The sequence below is a fragment of the Sturnira hondurensis genome, unplaced genomic scaffold (assembly GCF_014824575.4).
Source record: "Sturnira hondurensis isolate 20B ecotype Veracruz unplaced genomic scaffold, ASM1482457v3 Scaffold0004136, whole genome shotgun sequence".
Taxonomy (NCBI): domain Eukaryota; kingdom Metazoa; phylum Chordata; class Mammalia; order Chiroptera; family Phyllostomidae; genus Sturnira; species Sturnira hondurensis.
The window spans coordinates 32,711,060-32,734,554 of record NW_028076767.1 but is presented as its reverse complement, the minus strand read 5'-3'; the positions used below and the strand labels follow the sequence as shown (position 1 = coordinate 32,734,554).

Sequence of the window (23,495 nt, the reverse complement as noted above, 5' to 3'; positions counted from 1 at the left end):
ACGTATAGTACTGATTTATTAAAAATAAAACAAAACAATTTCAAGGCCAATAATTTAAATAGATCAGATTTTACTAAATCAATGAGTAAGACAAAAATAAAGGGTTTTTTTTTGTTCTTTTATTACTTTTTCATATTCTTTCTTCCTCTTTGTTTCTAAAATGCCCCAACTGTCAATTTTATTTGAGGGTCTTAAAAAGAACTCATTTTGGTTTAACTGATTAAAGAAATACATCAGATAAAATGATGGTTATGTTAAACAACCTGGTGACATTGCCACACATTTTGTCTTTCAGGCGATATTCAAGTAACAAAAAATTCACTGTAATAAAATGAACAATTCAGTGACATTGAAACATTCATAGTGTTGTGTTACAACTGTATCTAGTTCTAAAACATTTTTATCACCCAAAATAAACCCTAAACCCTTATTGTAGTTGTTCTTCACCTCCTCCTTCACTCGACCCCAGGCAACTCTACTTTCTATCTCTATGGATTTTGCCATTCTGGATATTTTACATAAATGGTATAATATACAATTGACCTTTCATGGCTGGCTTTTTTCACTTTGCATAATGTTTTTGAAGGACATCCATGTTGCACATTCCTTTTCAGTGCTGAATAATACTCCATTGTATATATGTAACACAATTTGTTGATATATTATTGATGGATAGTTGGGCTTTCCACCTATGGACATGTTGAGTAGTGCTGCTATAATTCATAATGTACAGGTATTTGGATATCTGTTTTCGAACAATTTGGGTATATATATATACCTAGGAATGGAATTGCCAGGTCAAGAAGTAATTACGTGTTTAATTATTGAAGATCTGAAAAACTGTTTCAGCAGTTGGCTGCACCATTTTATATTGCCAGCAACAATAGGTGTGAGTTCCAATTTCTTCACATCCTTGATGATGTTGTTTTTGTCATTTTAGCCATCGTGGTGTGACACAGTATCTAATCGTGATTTTGATATGCATTTTCCGCATTCATTCTGCCACACTTACGTACTGGACTGATGATTTGACTAAGAAAGCCAGCATCTAACTCTAGACATTTTCTCCCCAGCAGGAGTCCTCACATTCCCGGAATAGGGGTTTTGGGCCCCTTTCCGTCTTCTTTCCAAGTTACAGTTTAGTTTCAGAGAGGAAAAAAAAGGGATATGTGTGGTTGTGGGAACCACTATGACTTCAAAGCCTCATCTCACAGAGGCACTGGTATCTTTTGCAGAAGTTTCCATGGGTATAAGTGCCATTTCCTGGCAGGGGACAAACCTGGTTTGTACCCAGGGAAGTCACGAGTTATGGACTCCCACCAAGAGTTAATAAATTCTTCACATTCTCTTTAGTTCAAATGCAATTGCCAAATAGGACTTATTTTCATCCATAAGCAAAATCACTCAACAACACAACTGACATTCCACTTCAATTACATGTTTAAGAAACAAAGCTGTAACATTTCACAAAGGTTAAATTCCTCCACAGGGAAAGAGAAAGTATTTTAACTTTTTATACACAATAATTATACTATATAATAAATTATAAATCTTTTGAAATTATATATAAAATATTTTGACAGAAAATAAAAAGAATAAAATGATATACTTATGTAACTTAATATTGTATTTCCCACAGATAACTGTTACTACAGTCCCTATATATTACTTTTACACTAGAGTTATACAACAGAACTCATAAAAATATTAACCAACCCACAAGTATTCCATGTGTTCTATGTATTAAAATCATATACTACTTAAAAATTCACCAGATTGATTTTATCCTTTTTATTAGCTGTATTGATTTGCTTGTGCATGTTCAGAAGCTTTGAATATTTGGAACAATTTGCTTTCTTATTAAGCCATAGATAGAAATATTATGATTGAAAAACCCAAAAGATGGTAATTCTTGTTAAAATCCTTAAATATACCTTATCTTTATATTTCAAATTTAAAAAAAATCTTCTTAAAGTAAAACATACCTATAAGAAATAATGGAAAAATACCATATAGTGAAAACTAAAACTACTATTCTTTTTATTTTATCTTAAAAAGAGAAATATCTTTAACATTTTGTGTATTTTCTAGTGTTTTTTTCACATAGATGCAGATTAATTTGATAATAGAGCTACAGATGTATTTTGTGGCATTTATTGTTATAGATGCACATATAGTTGAAACCTATAGCATGGTTTTAAATATGATTATAATATAATATTTCTAATATTTTACAACTTTTATCATTATTGTTAACAGCAGCATAAGTATTTTTTATGAAATGGTATCGTAATTTTTTAATTTAAATTATTTTATTATTGTTCAATTACAGTTTCCATATTTTCTCCCCACCCCATCCAAACCCATCTCCCTTCTTACCTTCTACCCTCCCCCTTGGTTTTGTCCATGTGTCCTTTATATAGTAGTTCCTGAAAACCCTTCTTCCCACTGTCCCTTCCCCCCTCCTCTCTGGATATTGTTAGACTGTTCTTAATTTCAATGACTCTGGATATATTTTGTTTGCTTTTTTCTTTTGTTGATTATGTTCCAGTTAAAGGTGAAATCATATGGTATTTGTCCCTCACCACCTGGCTTATTTCACTTAGCATAATGCTTTCCAGTTCCATCCATGCTGCCTCAAAGGGTATAAGCTCTTTCATTCTCTCTGCTGAGTAGAATTCCATTGTGTAAATGTATCATAGGTTTTTTGATCCACTCATTTATTGATGGGCACTTAGGCTGTTTCCAGCACTTGGTTGTTGTAAATAACGCTGCTATGAACACTGGGCTGCATAGGTTCTTTTGAATTGGTGTTTCAGGGCTCTTAGGGTACAATCCCAGCAATGGAATTGCTGGGTCAAAAGGCAGATCCATTTTTAGTTACCTGAGGAAATTCCGTACTGTTTTCCACAGTGGCTGCACCAGTCTGCATTCCCACCAACAGTGCACTAGTGTTCCCTTTTCTCTGCATCCTCTCCAACACTTCGTAGTCGATTTGTTTATGTTGGCCATTCTGACTGGTATAAGGTGGTGTCTCATTGTGGTCTTAATTTGCATCTCTCTGATGGGTAGTGATGCTGAGCATCTTTTCATATGTCTCTGGGCCATCTGTATGTCCTCCTTGGAGAAGTGTCTGATCAAGTCTTTCAACCATTTTATAATTTTTTTCTTCCTTGCATCATAATTCTTAACTATTATTTAATTGCTGGACAATCAAGGTTTTTTTTCTATTTTTTAAAAATTTAAGTTCAGCCCTGGCTGGTGTAGCTCAATGGATTGAATATGGGCTGAGAACCAAAGTGTCACCAGTTTGACTCCCAGTCAGGGCACATGCCTGGATTTTGGGCCAGGCCCCAGTATGGGGTGCACAAGAGGCAACCACACTCTGATATTTATCTCCTTCTCTTTCTCCTTCCCTTCCCCTCTCTCTAAAAAACTTATAACTAGTAATAAAATAAACTAAAAAAAATTAAAATACAAGTTTCAATATTTCTTATACTCAAGTTTCCATCGCCTTCCCTATACCATCTAAGATCTTATTGAGATTTCTGTTAGCAAATATTTAAAGGCTTCTATTGTATATGAAAGTTAATCACTGCCATCCTGTGCCAATTTAATCTGACAGCATTTGTGAGCACTTACAATGTGCAAGACACTTTTGATTCAGCATTTAAGAAAATGAACTGACTGGTCAAAATAACAGTTTTAGATATAACACATATAGATTGAAAATACTTTTATATTAGAACTAGAATGAAATTTTTGTTCACAAAGAGAAACTTGAGTTAATGGAATTTAAAGAATGCAAGGCCTTGGGGAAAGATATAGTTCTGATCTGATATGCCATTAAGAGATTAGATTCTTTTAAAGCTGCCCGGAGAGAAGTCCAAATGATACACATTCATGATAGTAATGGGAAAAGAAATTTAAAAAGAGTCTTCCATGAGTTCACTCAGTATAATGTCATTGATTAAATAATGACTAGAAGGAAATTATACATTGAAGTGTGATACCATTCAGCTGAATATCTTAACTGTCTCTGAAGGAATATATTTGCTAACATTCTAATAGTGCTCACTGCATACTGTCTTCTAAGAAAGCTAAATTGATTCAGGAAATAGAGATCGTGATTGAGTTGTAATTCTTTGAGGATATTACTTCCATGTAAGATAGAATGCATACTTAGATTTTTCAAAAGCCATTGAAAATAGTTTGTGATACAATCAACTCTTGGGAATTCATAGAAAATTTTAAGCCTGTGGAAGCAGTAAGAGTGGGTAATATATTAATTTATGAAGAAATATAAAACTAGAAACAGGAGTATTGGAACAATGGAACAATTCAAAAGAATAATGAATTTACTTGTAGTAGGGAAAACACTTAACAAGGCAATTCTTATTGTTCTAAACATATATTTTCTATTTAATACCATCTAAGCCCATTTTAAAAGATGGCAATGAAAATATTGATCACAGAATGTAAAAATTAGAAAAAAAACTTTAGGCACTGTTAGCATCTTCACCTGGGAATGCAAAGGTCTAAGAATATTGAGTGAATTATCCAGTCACACATCTAGTAAGTGGATATGTAAGTTAAGATTATTTCACCTGCCAGTAAGAGAAACTCAAATAATGTTGGCTTGTCTATATTGTTTTCTGCCAAATGACATAGGTGATCAGTCCTGGGATGACACAGTAATTCAATGACACTATTAGGGAATAGGAACTGTTGTTCTCTGCTGACTTTAACATGTAGTCCTTCTCTGTCAGACTGATAGCCTCACAATGGAAAGGTGGCTGCTGCCCACCTAAGACACACAATTACACAATGGTAGGGAGCAAACATCATCATCAAACAAACAGAAAGGGGATTTTTTTTTCTAATGAGACTTTATTTTTTTTCCAGGGATAGTCTTCTCAGAGATACTGGCTTTTAATTCAGTTAGTGAAAACTGTCGCATAGCCACTCCTATTTACTTAGAAGATGGAATTTTTATTATTTTAGTTGAACACCTTTCTGTACTTTCAGCACTTAAATTCTATTAATGAAGTAGAAGGATGTAATGGATAAAGCAGAGGCAATTTGCAATGTTCACCACAAACATCACAACTAGACTACCCATCCACAGGCAAAAGCCTGTTCTCTGTTAATCAGGATTCTAGGGAAACAGAACAAAAAAAGAGAGAGAGAGAGAAGGGAAGTGGAGGGGGCAGTCAGGAGGAAGGAGACTGAGAGAGTTAGGGATGGAGGGAGAGAGAGAAGGAGAAAAGGAATGATTAATTTTAAAGTATTGTCTCACATGATTTTGGGAGCTGACAAGTTCGAGCCCAAAATCTGCAAGGCAGGCTACCAGGCTGGAAACCCAGAAAAGAGTTTATGTGTTACAGTCTTTATTTCGAAGGCTGTCTGGAAGTATAATTCTTCCTGTGGAACTTCAGTGTTCTCTCTTAAATCCTTCAACTGATTTAATGAGGCCCACCCACATTAGAGAAGATAATCTGCTTTACTAAGATTTAATGGGTAGTTCTGATCACTCATTTGATTTAAACATTAAGCTCATCTAAAAATATTCTTCACAGTGACGTTTAGACCAGAGGTTTAATGAAATATCTGGCTATTATAGACTAGCCAGGTTGACATATATAATTTACCACCACATCTACCCCTTGTCAAATCGGCACCCTTGGATATTTCCTTAAGCTGTACTTACCTCTATATAAAGACAATAATCAGCCATATACTACCTAACATGATACAATGATCCTGCATATAACCAAAAAATTCACTAACTCATTCCCCAGAAGAGAATCAAATTCTGCAGATGATGTTCTTCTTTCTATAGATATCCTCTCTAGAGAAAGTAAAGTTAGTTCATAAATACTATGATCCAAATCTAATTCACCCTATGTTATACAATAAAAGATAAAGTAGAAAAAATTATATGAATGTATAAATATAGCCATATATTCATGCATAGTAAAACTATAATGAGCCAAATGGTCATGGTTGGTATTTATAACTGACTTGTTCCACTATCAATTCCTTTTTCCCTGAGCCAAACAGGAACTAGCCATGCTTTTTTTTTGGTGGGGTCACCCAAACTTTTATTTCTATAGAGTCTAGGATACTTCCTAAACTGAGTTGTTGTAGTTTCCATTGATTATAATCACATGACATGGTAATTCTAAGACATACCAAAAGGTATCTCTCATATTTGAGACATAATCTTTCTTCCTTTCATTGTGGAGTAATAGACTGTTTTCCCCTTCACAATCAGAATTTGTCATCTAGTGCAGCACAGTAACTTCCTTATTTGCTGTTCATTCAGTGTCTTGAAGAACTCAAAACAACATGGTAGCAGATTTAATCACTGATGTGTCTCCTGGTGGAATTATTTCTCCATTTGAAACTAAGATGTCTAGGCCAGCAGAGCATCATATTGTTCACAAAAATTTTGTTAGTGGATCACTAGGGGTAATAGTGAGTGGTGTCACCTCCACTTCTACCTCTTGAATTTTGAATCATTCAATCCTGGTTATGAGAGAAATAGAACTGTATATTGGACACTGATCAGGAGAAATACAGCCTCCTAGAGCATCTTGCTCCAGCTCTGCCAGGTATTGCCACCTACAGAGAGCTGTAACTGAGTCTTCAGAGGGCCATTCCATTGCTCTATGAAAACAAGCGTGGTGAGGAAACATAGTAAGTTCAGTGAGCATTCCATACTCTTTTCTGTGAAGTGAGGTATTTGATCAGAAGCAATACTGTGTGGAATACTATGATGATGTATGAAGTGTTCTGTAAGCCCATGAATTGCAATTTTGGCAGAAGTATTTCATGGAGGAAAGACAAATCTATATCCAAAGTTGACTTCTATTCCAGGAAGAACAAAACCCTGCCCTTTTCATGAACAAAGCTGTTCAATACAATCACCCTGCCTCTAGGCAACTGGTTGATTGCTCTTGTGAGTGGTGCCATGTTGGGGGGAGTGGTGTTTATTTCTGTTGCTGGCAAACTCTGCACACAATGGGGACTATAGCCAGGTCACCCTTGGTGAGTGGGAGTTCATGTTGCTGAGACCATGAATAAGGATCCACCAGTATGCGCCTCTGGACAAGTATCAAAAAATTGTTCAATTTCAGTTTTGTCTTCTCTAAATATGAAAATAATGCTACCTTTGCTCAGATGTTTATTTTCTGAGTCAATGTAATGTATATAATATTACTTAATGAATATTATGAAATGATATCAGCCCTAAAGAGTGAGATACAAATGGCTCATATATATGTAAAATATTGTAGCTTTCTCAGTAAATGCATGGATTATAGGCAAAACATTAATGATACATCACTTGCTATCAATTAAACATATTGATATCATTTAATATCAATGTTTAATTGATATTAAACATTTTTTCCAATGCACCGGGGACATTCTTTTTTAAAGCATATTTTAAATTTAATCATTATTCAAGTACAGTTTTCTGCCTTATACTCCTATCATCCCTCCCATTTGGGACATTCTTAATGATAGACCATATGTTGGATCACAAAACTAGCCTCAACAAATTCGAGAAGACTGAAATTACATATAGCATATTTTCTGACCACATGTTTAAAATTAGAAATCAACTGCAAAAAGGAAGTAGAGAAACCCACAAATATGTGCAGATTAAACAACATACTACTAAAATATGATGACCAAAGGAGAAATAAAAGGTGACATCAAAAGATATATTGAGATAAATGAACATGACAACAATGCATACCGAATCTTCTGGATACAGTGTAAGCAATAAGAGGGAAGTTTGTACCATTGCAGATGTGTCTCAAGAAACAAAAGAAATCCCAAGTAAACCATCAAATATTACAGCTTAACTAGAAAAATAACAAAAGTAACCCAAAGTCAGCAGAAGAATAGAAATAATGGAAACTAGAAAAGAATTGAATGAAATAGAGAACAATAAGACTATACAAAGAAAATTACAAGAGCTGGTTGTTTGCAAAGATTAATAAAATTGACAAACTTCTGGCTATACATAAAGATCATATGATATTATCAAAAGATTCAGAAAAAGCATTTGATAAGATGCAACATCCCTTTGTGGTTAAAACACTCAATAAAACAGCTATAGAAGAAAAGTACCTCAACATAATAAAGGCCATATGTGACAAACCCTCAGCTTATAGTATACTCAATGGTGAAAAGCTGAAAACTTTTCCTTTAAAAGCAGGAACAAGACAAAAATGTCCACGTTCACCACTCTTACCCAACATAATACTGGAAGTCCTACCCAGAAAAATCAAGCAAGAAAAAGAAATAAAAGGCATCCAAATGGGAATAAAGAAGTAAGTGTTACTTTTTACAGATGACATGATTCTTTATATAGGAAATGCTAATGACTCCACCAAAATACAGTTCAAACAATAAACAAATAAAGTAAAATTGAAGGCTACAAAAATTAATGTACAAAAATCCACTACATACCAATATATTAAAAATAAAATTTCAGAAAAAAATAATTTTCTTTGCAGTTGCAACAACAAAAAAATACCTGACAACAAACTTAACAAAGGATGTGAAGGACCAATGTGCTAAAACTATAAAGCATTAATAAAATAAATTGAAAAACACACAGTAAAATGGAAAGATATTCCATGTACATGGACTGGAGAAATCAACATACTGCCCAAAGTAATATATAGATATATGCAATCTCCATCGAAATACCAATGACATTTTAAAAGAAATAGGACAAAAATCATCAGATATTTTTGAAACCGCAGAACACCCCGAATAGCCAAAATAATTCTTAGGAAAAAAAAAGAATAAAGCCAGAGGTATAATGCTCCCTGACTTCAAATTATATTGCAGCAATGGTAATTAAACAGCATGGTACTGGAAGAAAAAACAGACATGAAGACCAATGAAACAGAATTGAGAGTGCAGAAATAAAATCACATGTATATGGGCAAATAATTTTTGACAAAAAAGCCAAAAACATACAATGGATAAAGAAAAGCCTATTCAATAAATAGTGCTGAGAAAATTGAAAAGTCACATGCAAAAGAATGAAACTAGACTACAGTTTAATCCCATGTATAAAAATTAATTTAAAATGAATCAAAGATCTGAATATAAGATTTGAAACAATAAACTACATAGAAGAAAATACAGCGTCCTAAACTTATGGACATTGGTCTTAGGGAAGAATTTATGAATTTGACCTCAAAGCCAAGGGAAATGAAGGCAAAAACACATGAGTGGGACTACATCAAACTTAAACGTTTCTGCACAGCAAAAGAAATCACCGACAAAACAAAAAGGCAAGCAACCAAATCAGAGAAGATACTTGTGAACAACAGTTCTGACAAAGGGTTACTATCCAAAATATGTAAAGAACTAATACAACTCAACACCAAACAAATAAACATTTCAATTTAAAAAAATGGGCACACCTGGCTGGTGTAGCTCAGTGGATTGGGCTCGGGCCTGCAAACCAGAGGATCACGGTTCAATTCCCAGTCAGGGCACATGCCTGGGTTGTAGGCCAGTTCCCAGCAGGGGACGCACGAAAGGCAACCATACATTGATATTTCACTCCCTCTCTCCTTCCCTTCCCCTCTAAAAATAAATAAATAAAAATTTTTAAAAAATGGGCAAAGAAGACACACAGATGGCCAACAGATATATGAAAAGATTCTGAATTTCACTAGTTATTAGGGAAATGCAAATCAAAACCACAGTGACATGCCACCTCACATCTGTCAGAATCGCTATTAACAACAAGACAAGTATAAACAAGTATTGGAGAGGTTGTCGAGAAAAAGGAACCCTCATTCACTGCTGGTAGAAATGTAAACTGGGACAACCCCTATGGAAAACAGTATGGAGGTTCCTCAAAAAAATTAAAAATACAGTTAACATATGACCCAACATACCCTGTTCTGGGTAGTTAACCCCCAAATTTGAAAACTTTCACAAAGATATATGTACTTTTATGTTTATAACAGCATTATTCATGGTGGCCAAGACATGGAGCAAACAAGTGTCCTTTGATAGATGATTGAATAAGAAAGATGTGGTACATTCATAGATACAATGAAATACTACTCAGTTATAAGAAAAGATAAAATACTGCCATCTGGACAATATGAATTAACCTTGAGAATATCATGATAAGCGAATAAGTCATACAGAAAAAACTAAGAACCATATGGCTTCACTCACATGTTGTATATATTGGGTTGGCCAAAAAATCTGTTTAATTTTTTCTATAAAATAAAACGTTTTTCATTTTCTCAATAACTTTACTGATTTAGATATTTTGAGTATGTCAGGGAGGTAGCTCCCGTGTGGTATAAAATGTGTTGCTCTCAATAATATCTTGATTTGATCACTATCAGCTTCAACTGGTCTACGCCCTGTAGACATCAACCAGCAAGAAAGCTACATCATCAAACACTGCAAACTGCTTTTGACATATTTGATCAGTCACAGCAACTTCCTCATACACTGCACACAACTTTCTTTTGCATTTCAGTTGCATTTTACCTTTCTTTAAATACTAAAATGCAATGTGAATATGCTGAAGATGTTGCATATGTTCCTCCATCTTCAATAATAAAATGGCCCCCCAAATTTATCAGTTTTGACCATTTTTAAATGTATGCTGATATGACAGCAGTCACAATACAAAATTGTTTTGAATGAAGTTAAAAACAGCTAGGCAGGACTTGAGCCATTAAACTGAACTCTTTGGGAAACCTAATAATACTGAAGCTGAGACACACACAACAGTGTTGTGATTACCAGAGGAAAGGAGGGTGGGATGGTAATTAAGGTTAAACAGGACCAGGTACATGGTGACAGAAGATGATTTGATTTTGGACGGTGGACACACCATGCAATATACAGATCTTGTATCATAGAAATATAAAAACAAACAAACAAATAAATAAATAAGACTGATAAATTCAAGCCTAAAAGTAACTGAAGTATATGACCAGGCCTATAAGCTCTGTACCTGAATAGTCCTTAGATATTTTGCAAGCTTGTTTACTTAGATATCAGGAAGCCTGGAGCTGAGATAAGGGAATTATGTTTATAGAGAGGGAGATTGAGGTCAATATAGTACTTGAATAGCTTGGTGCTCCTTGACAACCTCTATAAGACTAAAACTACATTTACGTTCTAAATAGTCACAGTTATCTAAATCAGAATTTAGGGGCTGATTCCAGCCATGTCAGTCACCCAGTTATGTCACAAATAACACAGCAATATTGACATTTGATAACTAACAGACTACTTGTGTTCAACTACTACACAAATGGAAATGGATTAATTCAAATCTTAACATTCAAACAGTAAACAGTGAAAGTCTTGGCATTTTATATTTTTGCTTTTTGTTAGAAGCAGTGTATTTTTAACTTATTTTATATAGGTATAAATAGAATTTGCACATATATATGTATATATATATTAGAAACCCACTTTTATTCTAAAGGTTTTATTTAAAATAGTCTTATTTCTTATTTATGGTCCCCAATTTTCCAAAGGACATAGTAGGACATAAATGATCACGATTAGTTCAAATACCACTATCATTAAATAAGAACTTTTAGAATTCTTTGAGCATTAATTCTTTCTTTGGTATTGCAACTTTATATTTTGCTTGGCATTTTGATTTACTTAAGTATTTATTTTAAAAAACAGCTTCTGTTGACTTTCAGATTCTCTGTTAGCGTCCTCCGTCTAGCACCCTGATGATTTTAGGGCTAAATGTCTCTTTCTTAGAATGACAGGTGGTATTTCTCAGTAAAGAAAATGCATTTCTTTTAGGTCACTCAACTGAGCATACCAAAGAAGTCTCCAAATTCTATTTTTTCTCCCTGCTGTAACTTCCTTAGAAATGGCGTTAATATTCCTCATCTGGATCATTGTATATCCTACTTACTGCTCTCCTTGTTTTTTTAATTATTAGATATATTGGGGTGACATTTGTTAGTAACGTCATATTCATGGTGGCCAATAAATACATGGAGATAACCACACTGCCCTTCCATAGAGAACTGGATAAAGAAAATGTGATTGATACATGTATTTATGGAACACTACTTAGCCATAAGAAGAAATGAAATACCACTATGGCAACAACGTGGATGAACCTTGAGAATATTATGCTCAGTGAAATAAGTCAGTGAGAAAAAACTAAGAACCCTATGATTTCACTCATATGGGAGATATAAAACTGAAACTCAGAGATACAGACAGACAACAGTATGGTAGTTACAGGAGGGAAAAGTGGGAAGCAGTAAAAGGCTAAAGGTGCCAAATACATAATGACAGAAAATGACTTGACTGTGGGTGGTGGGTACTCACTGCAGTGTACCCGTCATGTACCTCCTTGCCTCTAACTTTGTTCCAGGGCAAAATTTTAAGGATGCAAATGCCAGAAGATTCTCGATAAAATTAAAAGTCTATTGTGGCATTGCATCATTTAAAGTCTTTTAATGTTTCTTCTAGTCACATTTCACATGATTGTCAGGGCCCCATGATTGGGTTGGACCCTATAATTCCTCAATTCTCATCACTTCCACAAATATACTTTGTTCTGGCTTACTTCTTTACACACATTTTTTAAGAATATGCATGCTCCTATTATTATATTTATACAAAATTATTTATTTTTGCTGACATATCCCCCCACTTCCAATACCCAACCCTTATTTCTTCATGATCTTTTATATCCTTCAAGACCCAGGTCAGGTATCCTTTTCCCAAGCAGCCTTTCCTGGGATTTTTGGGGTATTCCGTCTGTCTTTATACGGCACAATAAAGATGCCTCAGCCAATGATTGCTGGTAACCCTTCCTGTGTGTGTTTTCTTCTTATTTCTCCAAATTGCATGTACACTTACGCACACTTGCCCATACATACAGTCACAGACATACAGACATAGCCCAGATAAAGGTAAAATTTTTCTTCAATTTTTAAAAAATCTCAGCCACTTAACAGAATGACTATTGATAATGCTCAATAATTATCTTTTGGATGAGTCTTGATATGACAGCAAGAATTTAGAAGATAGTGATGACCAAGACTAGGAACCAAACTTTATAAGTAAAACACCCTTTCCCTCTTGTACTCTAGTCCTTGATCTTTTCTATGATCAATAAATAATTTATTATAGATTATAAAATTATAGCTACTTTTAAACATTGTATCAAAGGAATTATATTGATAGCTTACTATCTATAAAATACTTGTACAGTTTGCATATTTATGACATGTTTTGCCTTTTATCTAAATTCAACTCTGAAAAAACCCATTCATTCTTCAGAGATATGTCAATGCAAGTGTTCATTCTCAAAATATCTTTTTTAATAATTATTCTAAAATAATTTAAAATAATTACACATTTTATAGAAATACCATCAATTAAAATATTAGTTTATTTAAAGTTTAAGCAGTTGAAATTAAGCAGATACAATTCATAATTACCAAGAGTTTAATATTATTTTATTAGTATTACTACATTTTTTGTGAGAGGAAAATTCCTAATTTGAAGGACCTACAGTGATTCACATATAAATAAGAAATATTTATTAAGCAGTCATTTTGCATACCAGGCATTGTTCTAGCCTTTAGTATACATCAGTGTGTGTGTGTATATATATACATATATATATATATATAAAACATTTATTAAAACATTGTTCATATAATAAAAAACATTGTTCAATCACTTCATAAAATCATGACTAGTATATATATTTATTCTCTTACAGTCTCACTCTGAGAATCTAACATATTACAATTGCATAATAATATAATCCTTCATGAAAAATATAGTACTTTAAGCATGTTCAATAACTATATGCTGTGTTTCTGAAAGACGATAGTGAAAATATCTGGGGCACACAATCACTTTGGTGTCTCTTAAATTATGCCACATGCATGGCTACTTATTTATCAATTCTGTTCAGTTCGACATGCTCTTTCCTTGCCTTCAACCTCAAAATGAGCATGATAATATAGATAAAAAATACACCGAGGCCCTGGCAGGGTGTCTCAGTTTGGTGAAGCATATTCCCAATATTAGTTCGATTCCTGGTCAAGGCACATACAAGAATTAACCAATGTGGAAAACAAATATCTATCTATCTATCTATCTATCTATCTATCATCTCTCCTCCTTCCCCTCTCTCTAAAAATCAGTAAATAAAGAAAAATACATCTAATACAAAAAGAATTTACAAAAGAATACTATTCATTTTCTTGTCATATCTTGAATTACTTGGGAAATACACCTAATATTTGAGGGGAAGGATTATTTTAAATCACATTAGTAGAGGCCACTTATGAATTAACATAAAACATTTACTATTCTTAGCAAATATAAAACTACCAGATGCCTTTCTAATATACAGGACATCAAAATATGATGAGATTTATTATATATAACTGAAATACACAAGATAATTGTGTTTGAAAATTACAAGGTTTACAAGGCTCTACAAGTTCATCTGAATTAGGCAGAGAACTTTGTCAGGAAACAGTCAAGAAGCAGAAATGAAAGCTTTCAATTTCAATTTACCTAAGACATAGGTATGTCTTTTAATATAAGGTAATAATATGTTACAGCATTTTCACAAGCCAAAAGGATAAAAAAATATCTTTCTTTGGAGTGGGTTGTCACAAATATTGCATTTTCCTTAGATAAGGTCAAAACAAAGATGATGTATTGAAAAATTCCAATAATAAAAGCAATACTAACTTTAATATTGCCATAGACCCAAATATTATTAATCATTTCTATTTTTTTTAAATAGAGGCTCAAAGAACTGAAACAAAGGGAATTTGCTCGAAATGTAGCATCTAAATCGAGGAAAGATGGGAGAAAACAGGAAAAAGCACTTCAACGTCTGCACAGACTGGCCGAGCTAAGAAAAGAAACTGTGTGGTGAGTATGCAATAAAATGTCAAATTTTCTTAAAATTTAAAGAAAGAAATAAAGGACAAAAATTTATTTTTCCTGTACCAAGAATAAGACACATTTTCATGGCTCTCTGTGGGCTTTAAATAGTAATTTGAATTGAAATGTCATGCAAACATGTGATTAATGCACATTTTAATAAAAAGTCAAAACCATAAAATTTTAGTTTATGTAAGGTAAATTTGGCATTATTTTGCTATTTAAGATATCTTATTGAAATGTATTCTGTTTCTTGGAGAAATCAAAAGCACTTGACCAAAGAAGAGACCAAAACACCATTATATGACCTTTGTTATAAATGGAGTTTTAAGAGGAACTATTTAATTATAAATTGGAAAAAGTTTTTAAAAATTATTTTAATTATATTTTAAAGGGTTGGGAAGATGCTGTACATGTCAGAGGTAGGTCAAAATTAGTTTGTTGTCACTAGACTGTGAGAAGTTTCACAACTGTTCCACTTTGACCTGTTTCTAATACCAACTGTGGTGTTAAAATTCAGAACTGACAGTTCAAGCCAGAGCAATGATATGAAAAGAAGACCACATTTATACTATCCTTTCCTTCTCCTCCTGATACATAAGTCTCTCTTACTATTGCTTAAAACCAAGCTATTTTACACAATTTTATTTTATACAGAATACCGTTAGGGGATATAGACACACACACACACACACACACACACACACACACACACACACATATGCAATTCCGTGGAATGTCAAGTCTGAAAAAAATCAATATAAAATTTAAGTGCATTTGGAATCCTATGTGAAATTGTTAAAATATAACTGCTATCCAATTGTATCAAGCAGATATTTTCACTCTGTATGGTAATAAATGAAAAATTATATAAGTGCAAGTTTATGCTATAGAGCAGTGATTTTCAACTGGTTTGCTTCATTAATTTTTACAACATGTAATAACTGACCACTTAGTCAGGAGCACTGGCCTCTCTTCCCTTAGATTGTCAAATAAAAAAAAAAATGGTAGCCTCCAACACAACAGAAGCCACTGGTATGAATTCCTTGTCTTGAACCACAAATATGCAAGTCATTTAATAATGTTGCATCTTATTGGTCACATTGCATAGTAAGGTTGTACCTGATTGGTTAATTCTTCATAACAGAAATCGTTGTATAAAGGTATAGGCACTTGATTTTTTTAAAAGTTGCTTTGGAGCAAAATGGGTAGGTAATTACTATTAATTTTTCATCAATCAATCAAAATTATACCTATTTTTGTCAGGTTGGCAAAAATACAATGAAATTTTTGGTGTGCCACTGAATTTTAGTAATTAGTTTCTGTGTGCCACAAGATGAAAAAGGGTGAAAATTGCTGCTAAAGATAATCAAAGAACATGTCATTTATGTCCAATGAACAGCATCTGCAAATATAAACCCTAAGATATTAAAGGAACTAAAGTTAGTAGTAGGAAATGTACAAAAGAGCAATACTTTTTATCTAAATTACTGTCCTCAGTATATAGTACATATCTCACATTATACATACATGCACATATGGACCCACAGATGATTCTTCCATCAATTCGGTGACTCTAAAGATATACAGCTAAAAAGCAGTGCTGTTTTTAAATATAAAATAAGGCAGTGAAATAGTCCATTGTGTTAGAGATTAAAGAAAATAATTTTTTTAATTTAGCCAATTATAATTTCTAAGAAACTAACTTTGTAAATAGCCGGACAATTCTGCATGGCATGATTCTGTCTGGGTAAAGATGATATTTAGGTAGTTTCTTATTTATGTGCTAGATAGTATAAGTCTTTTAGTTACAACTCACTTTTTTGGTATACTGAAATTCCAAATAAATAGAAATCACAATTTAAGTAAACAGTCTTTTCTCTTAAATTTATCTTATGTTTACTGTGTATTGGTTTATCATTTATAATTCCTGGGTGCTTTTTAAATATTAAGAATATCAATTCTAAAAACCCCAAACTCTCATCAGGCTAGTATTATCTCTCAGTAAGTTTTTCACTACAGCATGCCAGCTGGCCTGTGTTATAGTTTTGGTAAATGTTGGTGAATTCCTAACCCTTCTGAGGGCACGATGAGGGGTTTTTCTTTAAGTCTTTCGTATTCTCCATATAGTACAGATGATGTTAAGTATTTGTGCATTAAAAGTAATTTTATTTCAGAAAATTTTGTAAGACTTAAAGATGTCTCTATCGAGATCATGGGGGTGAACGGTCTTGGTCGAGGAGCTCTGGGTGACAGCAGGGAGTACCTGTGCCACTGCCCTGGGCAGAGAGCCGAGAAAGTGACCTCGTGACAGCACCTCCAAGTCACACCAAACAACAGCCAATAACTAAATATAATTGTGACCCTTAGGAGGGCAATTACACCATATGAAAGTAATTCTTTCACAACAATTAAACAACTGAAAAAATGCTATAATGACATTTTCGAGATAAATGTGTTTGAATACTTTTCCTCCAGTGTCCCATCTAATTTAATTTTTGCTACTTTTGTAGTGCTCCCGGAAGTGGCCCCATGTTCAAGTCAACGACTGTTACTGTGAGAGAAAATTGTAATGAGATTTCCCAACAAGCTGTTGTGGATTCTGTTAATACCCAGGAAGATTCCAAATATACTTTGATTCATAGTGAAGAGAATGCTAAAGATGTCACCACTGTTGCCACAGATCCAGAAAATGCAAATAATTGTACAAAAAATAATCAACTTGGAGACCAAGCCCAGGGAATTCACAGACACAAAATTGGCTTTTCTTTTGCATTTCCAAAGAAAGCATTGGTGAAGCTGGAGTCCTCAGCCGCAGCCTTCTGTGAACACAATGATGAAGCCTCTGCGGAAAAAGGACTAAGTAGAAAAAGCAGATTTGTCCCAGGTGCTTGTCATCTTCAACTACCTTCACCAACAGACGTGCTTTTGAGTCCTGAGGAGAAGGCTAACTCTCTTCATCCCCCAGAGGGAATATGTACTTACAAAGAAACTGCTCAAACTCAAGAGATGAAAGATATTTCTACTGAGAAAGATACATTATCATTACCTTCATTTTGCCAGTTTCAACTCCCGTTAGCTTCTGATGCTGATAATTGTCAAAACACTGTACCATTAACAGGTGAATTACCACTGGAAGATGTTATTAATGAAGACATAGCTATGAGTGGTAACAGCTCCGAGTTGACAGGAGATAAGTGCGCAGTTCCTGATAAGGCTAATGACTGCATATCTTCACAAGCTACCCTAGAGGAAAACGTTAAGGACAATGATGCATGCATAACTGAGGTTGAAAATAAAAATTATGGTCCCGAGATGTTGGCCCCTTCAAATTCTGAGGAGGATAATACAACCTTAGAAAAGAAAGAAGATTTCTGTAAAAGACCTTGTGAGCCATTTGCACCTGTACTTAACAAAGATGGATCCACAGTTCTTCAGTGGCCGTCAGAAATGCTCATTTACACAACTACTCAGCCATCAATTTCCTATAGCTGCAATCCTCTTTGTTTTGACTTTAAGTCCACTAAATTAAACAACAGTCCAGGTAAAAACAAGCTGCCCTTAAATGACCTTTATTCTCAGCAGAAGGGGGAAGACATTGGCAAGAGACCAGTTTTGGATTGCAAGGACAGATCTATTGCAGGACTCACAGATGATGGAGTTGGAGGTAGCAGCAATGAATCCACCCAAGTCACTCCTCTTTTGGCTGAAGACATTCTCTCTAACAGTTGTGATTCTGAAAGAAGTGAGAATATGGGTCAGAAGTATAAAAATATTTCCTGTAGGACCAGAAAAACAAAAAGACATAATTTTATTAAAAAGCAAATAAAATATGATACTCATGAGAAATACAAAACAAGATTGAAAGATATGCATGAACACTGGTTCCATAAAAGCAGAAGAAGGAAAAAAAGAAGAAAGTTATGTCACCATCATCATGGGGAGAAAACCAAAGAATCAAAAACTCTCTTCAAAATGGAAACAGAAAATAGTTGCACTGATATGAGTAAGAAAAATCCACTGGAGTCAATTTCAGAAAAGCCGGATTCAGCTGTAGAGCACTCATTGGACTCACATCAATTACCTGATAAAAAGCCCAAGTCAGCATTTATATACTTAAGTGAAAATAAAGAAATGTGTAAAACCTGGAACACTGAATGCAATAGTAATGATGTCAATTCTAAAAATCATTGCATAAAGAACTCAGTTGTTTTAAATGAACTATCTGATACAACAATGATGCATTCTGGGAAACACTGTTTAGCATACTGCAGAACTTACTGTAGTTGTAAAGCCAAAATGCCCAGCTGTAGTCAGGACCACAGATGCTTAGTACTTCAAAACGACATAAAATGCATGCATCAAAATCAGGCTGTTAAGAGAGGTTATAATTCTCTCATTAATGAATCAGAAATATTTTATCAAAAACGTAGACAACATTCATATTCTTATTCTTCAGATGAAAGTTTAAATCAACAGAATTATTTACCGGAGGAATTTTGGGGACCACCACATGCTTCTGCTCCCTTTAAGCCCAAAAGGAAACGGAGGAGAAAAAGAAACAGATTTCACACCAGATTTGAAGCTTTGGAACTCAAAGAGGATACAGATTATCCCATGACAGGCAGTTCTTCCTTATGTCATCAGGATGAGTTAATAAGTGAAGGTAAAAAAGAGGAACTAAAACCACAAGAAATTGCACATGTTGAAGGGAACTCAGAACAAACAGACCAAGTAGAAAACAAACTGACTTCACCCCCTAGCAGTCCCCTTCCTTCCAGAACCAGTGGTGAAAATAAGCATTCAGTAACGGCCACCACTTCTGGTGCCTTGCCAGAGATTTCCAGTGAACCGGCCACATCTGTCGACATAGCTAGCGCCCCCCCAAAGGAAGAAATTAACAATACCTTGCTCGAACACAAAGCAAAAAACAATATAAATATTAATGAAAAGCAAATTCCTTCCAAGGTGCCTAATGTAGAAAAGAACTTCAGACAGTCACAGCCTAAATCATACCTTTGTCACTACGAACTGGCTGAAGCCCTTCCACAAGGAAAGGTGAATGAAGCATCACCTGAGTGGCTGCGCTTTAATTCAGGAATTCTCAACGCACAACCACCATTACCATTCAAAGAAGCACATGTCAGTGGTCATACCTTTGTCACGACAGAGCATATCCTGGCTCCGCTGGCTCTACCAGAACAAGCATTACTGATCCCAATAGAAAACCATGACAAATTCAAAAACATCCCCTGTGAGGTCTACCAGCACATCATACCACCGAATGTGCTGGCCAGCAAAGTCAAGTTCGCCTTTCCTCCAGCTGCTCTCGCACCCCCCAGCACAGCTCTGCAGCCTCTGCCTTTGCCGCAGCCCTTGTGTTCTACCTCTGTAACCGCAATCCACCACACCGCAGCCCCTGCCGCCGCTGCAGGAACCTTTAAAGTGCTTCAACCACACCACCAGTTTCTGGCCCACGTCCCAGCTCTCACCAGAACATCGTTACCTCAACTCTCAATAGGACCAGTCAGACCGAGGCTCTGTCCTGGGAATCAGCCAACTTTTGTTGCTCCTCCTCAGATGCCCATCATTCCAGCTTCAGTCCTTCATCCTGGCCACCTGGCTTTCCCGCCTTTGCCCCATGCACTCTTCCCTTCCCTGCTTTCCCCACACCCTGCCGTCATCCCCCTACAGCCCCTCTTCTAGTCACCACCTTAAAAGGGAAAGAAAATATTCACGTGGAAACTATTACCGTGTGTGTAAACACTCATCTAAGTGGAACGTTGCCTTTTTGAATGGTGGGAAGAAACTAGTCTAACTGTGGCCTCCCTGGTATGAAATCATTTACTGTAAGTCTAATGATGCAAATAAATTCTTAGTTTCTGATATATAATATTATTAAGGCACTGAATAGTTTCAAAATCAAGACAATATATGCTGTATATTAAATTGATGTCTTAAGAGTATGTATAATGTACATAAAATATATTTATAGAACTGTACTTTATGTTGTAAAGTATGCTTTGTTTTTTTTTTAAATCTTTGTGTATTTGCACCTACTTAATGTTTAGACAAAGCTGATGGCACTATGTTTTGTACCATGTTCCTTGAAACTGTAAAGTCAGTAAACTATCTCTTGCAATAAATTTTTGTTAAATATTTAAGTAAATAAAACTTTTGTTTTAGTTGGTTTTACTGTGTGGGGACTGTATGCTAACAGTAGGTTTGCATTTATACTGTTTCTTCTATCTGTAGTTACCTCTGAAACTCCGAGATCCTGCGAAATATCTTTAGAGCTCTATCAGGACTTAAATTATGATACCCTCTTTCAGAATAAGTGTAAGAGATCTATTTATTTTTTTCTGATTTGTTCTGATGTTGCTTATACTCACAGTTTACTAAATTTCCTGAACAACTTGGCCTCTAGACAATAAATTAATAAATCACTATCCGTTATGTAACATCTTGGGAAGAATGACATGAAAACAATCTGTATCTAGATATACTCTCAATTGGGAAAATGGGAAGGAGCATAAATAAATAGCTTTTTCTTCTGCACATTTTTTAGTGGTCATGTTTGTATCCTGTTTCTAAATCACCCAGGAACAATGAGAAAGTTTGATGATGCCCTTCCAGATTCTGCTTTATTTTTAATGATTTCTGCATTTTTGTTTACTCAAGTGCTTCTGTTTGTATTAAGGAATATAGTTATTCAATAGAAAATTAGGAAACACCACACTCTTCCCAAGAGAGGTTTTCCACGTGTATTTGTCCCAGTCCATGCCACTTAGTAAGACAAAGTCTACATGCCTGCTAGAGGCTCACTTCATCCTGTGCAAATGATAAGGGATTAGAGCAGCCTGGCAATGATTCTGACACAAAGATTCTAACTGAATCCTTCTGAAGGGAAACAACATTTACGTTGGACTAAGGAAATGCTATTTCTTATGTTCCCCTTAGCAACTGGGTAACCCTAAATAATATTGAATATAAACGTATATTCCTGTATCAAAATAACCTGTATTTAATTATAATTTAAGTAAAGAAATAAGGGAGAAAACTTAGAGTCATATACTTGGTTGATAATGTGCTATAATCATCATTTATTTAAATGTTTTCTAAAAATGGTTGTGAAAGTGAATATACCATTTTGTGATTGACAAATAGAAGATAAAAATGGTAAGGGAAGCAATTTAATCTCAAATGCTCTAAAATAACATGTTCCAAAAATGGGAACTAGAATTGGAACAGATGATTTTTCCCCAAGCAAAATGTTTGAAACTCTCCTTGAAAATAAAATAGGTAGGAGTCTCGATGGGGAATGCTGACCCAGTTTGTTTTCATCTCAGAGCAGAATTGTTGCTTCCGTTTTTTACCGTCAAACCAAGTGTTTCGCTTTAAAATATGCGATTTTATCTCTTCTTTCTGTCGTCTTCTATCGTCCTATTTGTTTGCCCCTTGCCTCTTGTTCTTATTCTTTCATTCTTTTTCCTCTTGATATTTGTCTTTTTAATTTCATTGCAGACACCATTTATGTGATGTGTGTCTTCTCCACTTTATTCTTCATGCTATCATTTCTTTTATTTATTTTTTCAATTCCGTTGCTCTCCTGCACTCCTTTTGGTTAAATGGTATGACTAGGCATGCCCGATTATATTCTAGATACATGGTAGAAAGTGGAAAGTCTGAGGGAAAAACTTTTCAGTTAAGACAACTTGAAACTCAGCAGAAATCAATTTGTTTTCATGATACCAGTGGCGGGACAAGAAACAAATGTTAGTTAAGCATGTCAAAGCCATTTTGATGATCAATAATTCATGTAGATAATTCATTTTTGATAAGATACCGTAAACATAGTCTGGGCATTTATTATATTTAGGGGGCTCAAAATGAGTGTAAAATGTGATGCTAGTTCATCTGTTCTGATAATACCAACTTCAGAATCAAGTAAATTGGGCTGATGGGCTGAATGAAGATCAACATCAAGCAAAGCAATCAGACAGGTAAGTCAGGGTGGACTAATCAGGCAACAGGGCTCTCAGAGGACCACCAGTGAAGAGTCAGACCAGCATAACAGTATACTCTGGAAGGGCTTTTGGCTACCATTTAATGAAATATCAGTCCTATCCATGTGTAAATTAGTGTACAGCTGTAAAATCAAACATTTAAATAATTATAACATTATCTCTTACCTACCATTTATAACTCTCTAGACTTCTAGTTACAGGCATTGTTATATCACTTATTTATTAAAAAGATGAATGAATTATAATATAAAATAAAACCCAAACATAGAAAGTAGCCTGTAACTGTAACCAAATAACCTCTCTCTTTCACTTTATGATTTGAAAACTGTCCACAAAGTATCTCACCCTGGAAATTGGCCAAGTATTTTGAACTCAAAACCAAAACTCAGATACCACTGAAAATGTTTCTTTGTTTTGTGTTTTTAAGCTCTACAAATTTATTATTATAAAACCAAAAAAACAAATGGGAAAAAAACCCTGTTATCCAATTCA

General features: G+C 34.5%; 1 protein-coding gene across 1 annotated transcript in view; it reads left to right on the top strand.

The window, feature by feature from the left end:
- The window catches only part of ZNF804A (zinc finger protein 804A), a 279,643-nt gene extending 258,135 nt beyond the window's left edge, over positions 1-21,508 (top strand). Inside the window, exons 3-4 of the mRNA XM_037044327.1 lie at positions 14,834-14,964; positions 17,490-21,508. Coding sequence (XP_036900222.1) covers positions 14,834-14,964; positions 17,490-20,682 — 3,324 coding nt within the window. The 3' untranslated portion in view covers positions 20,683-21,508. The remainder of the gene's footprint in view (positions 1-14,833; positions 14,965-17,489) is intronic.
- Positions 21,509-23,495: the final 1,987 nt, after the last annotated feature.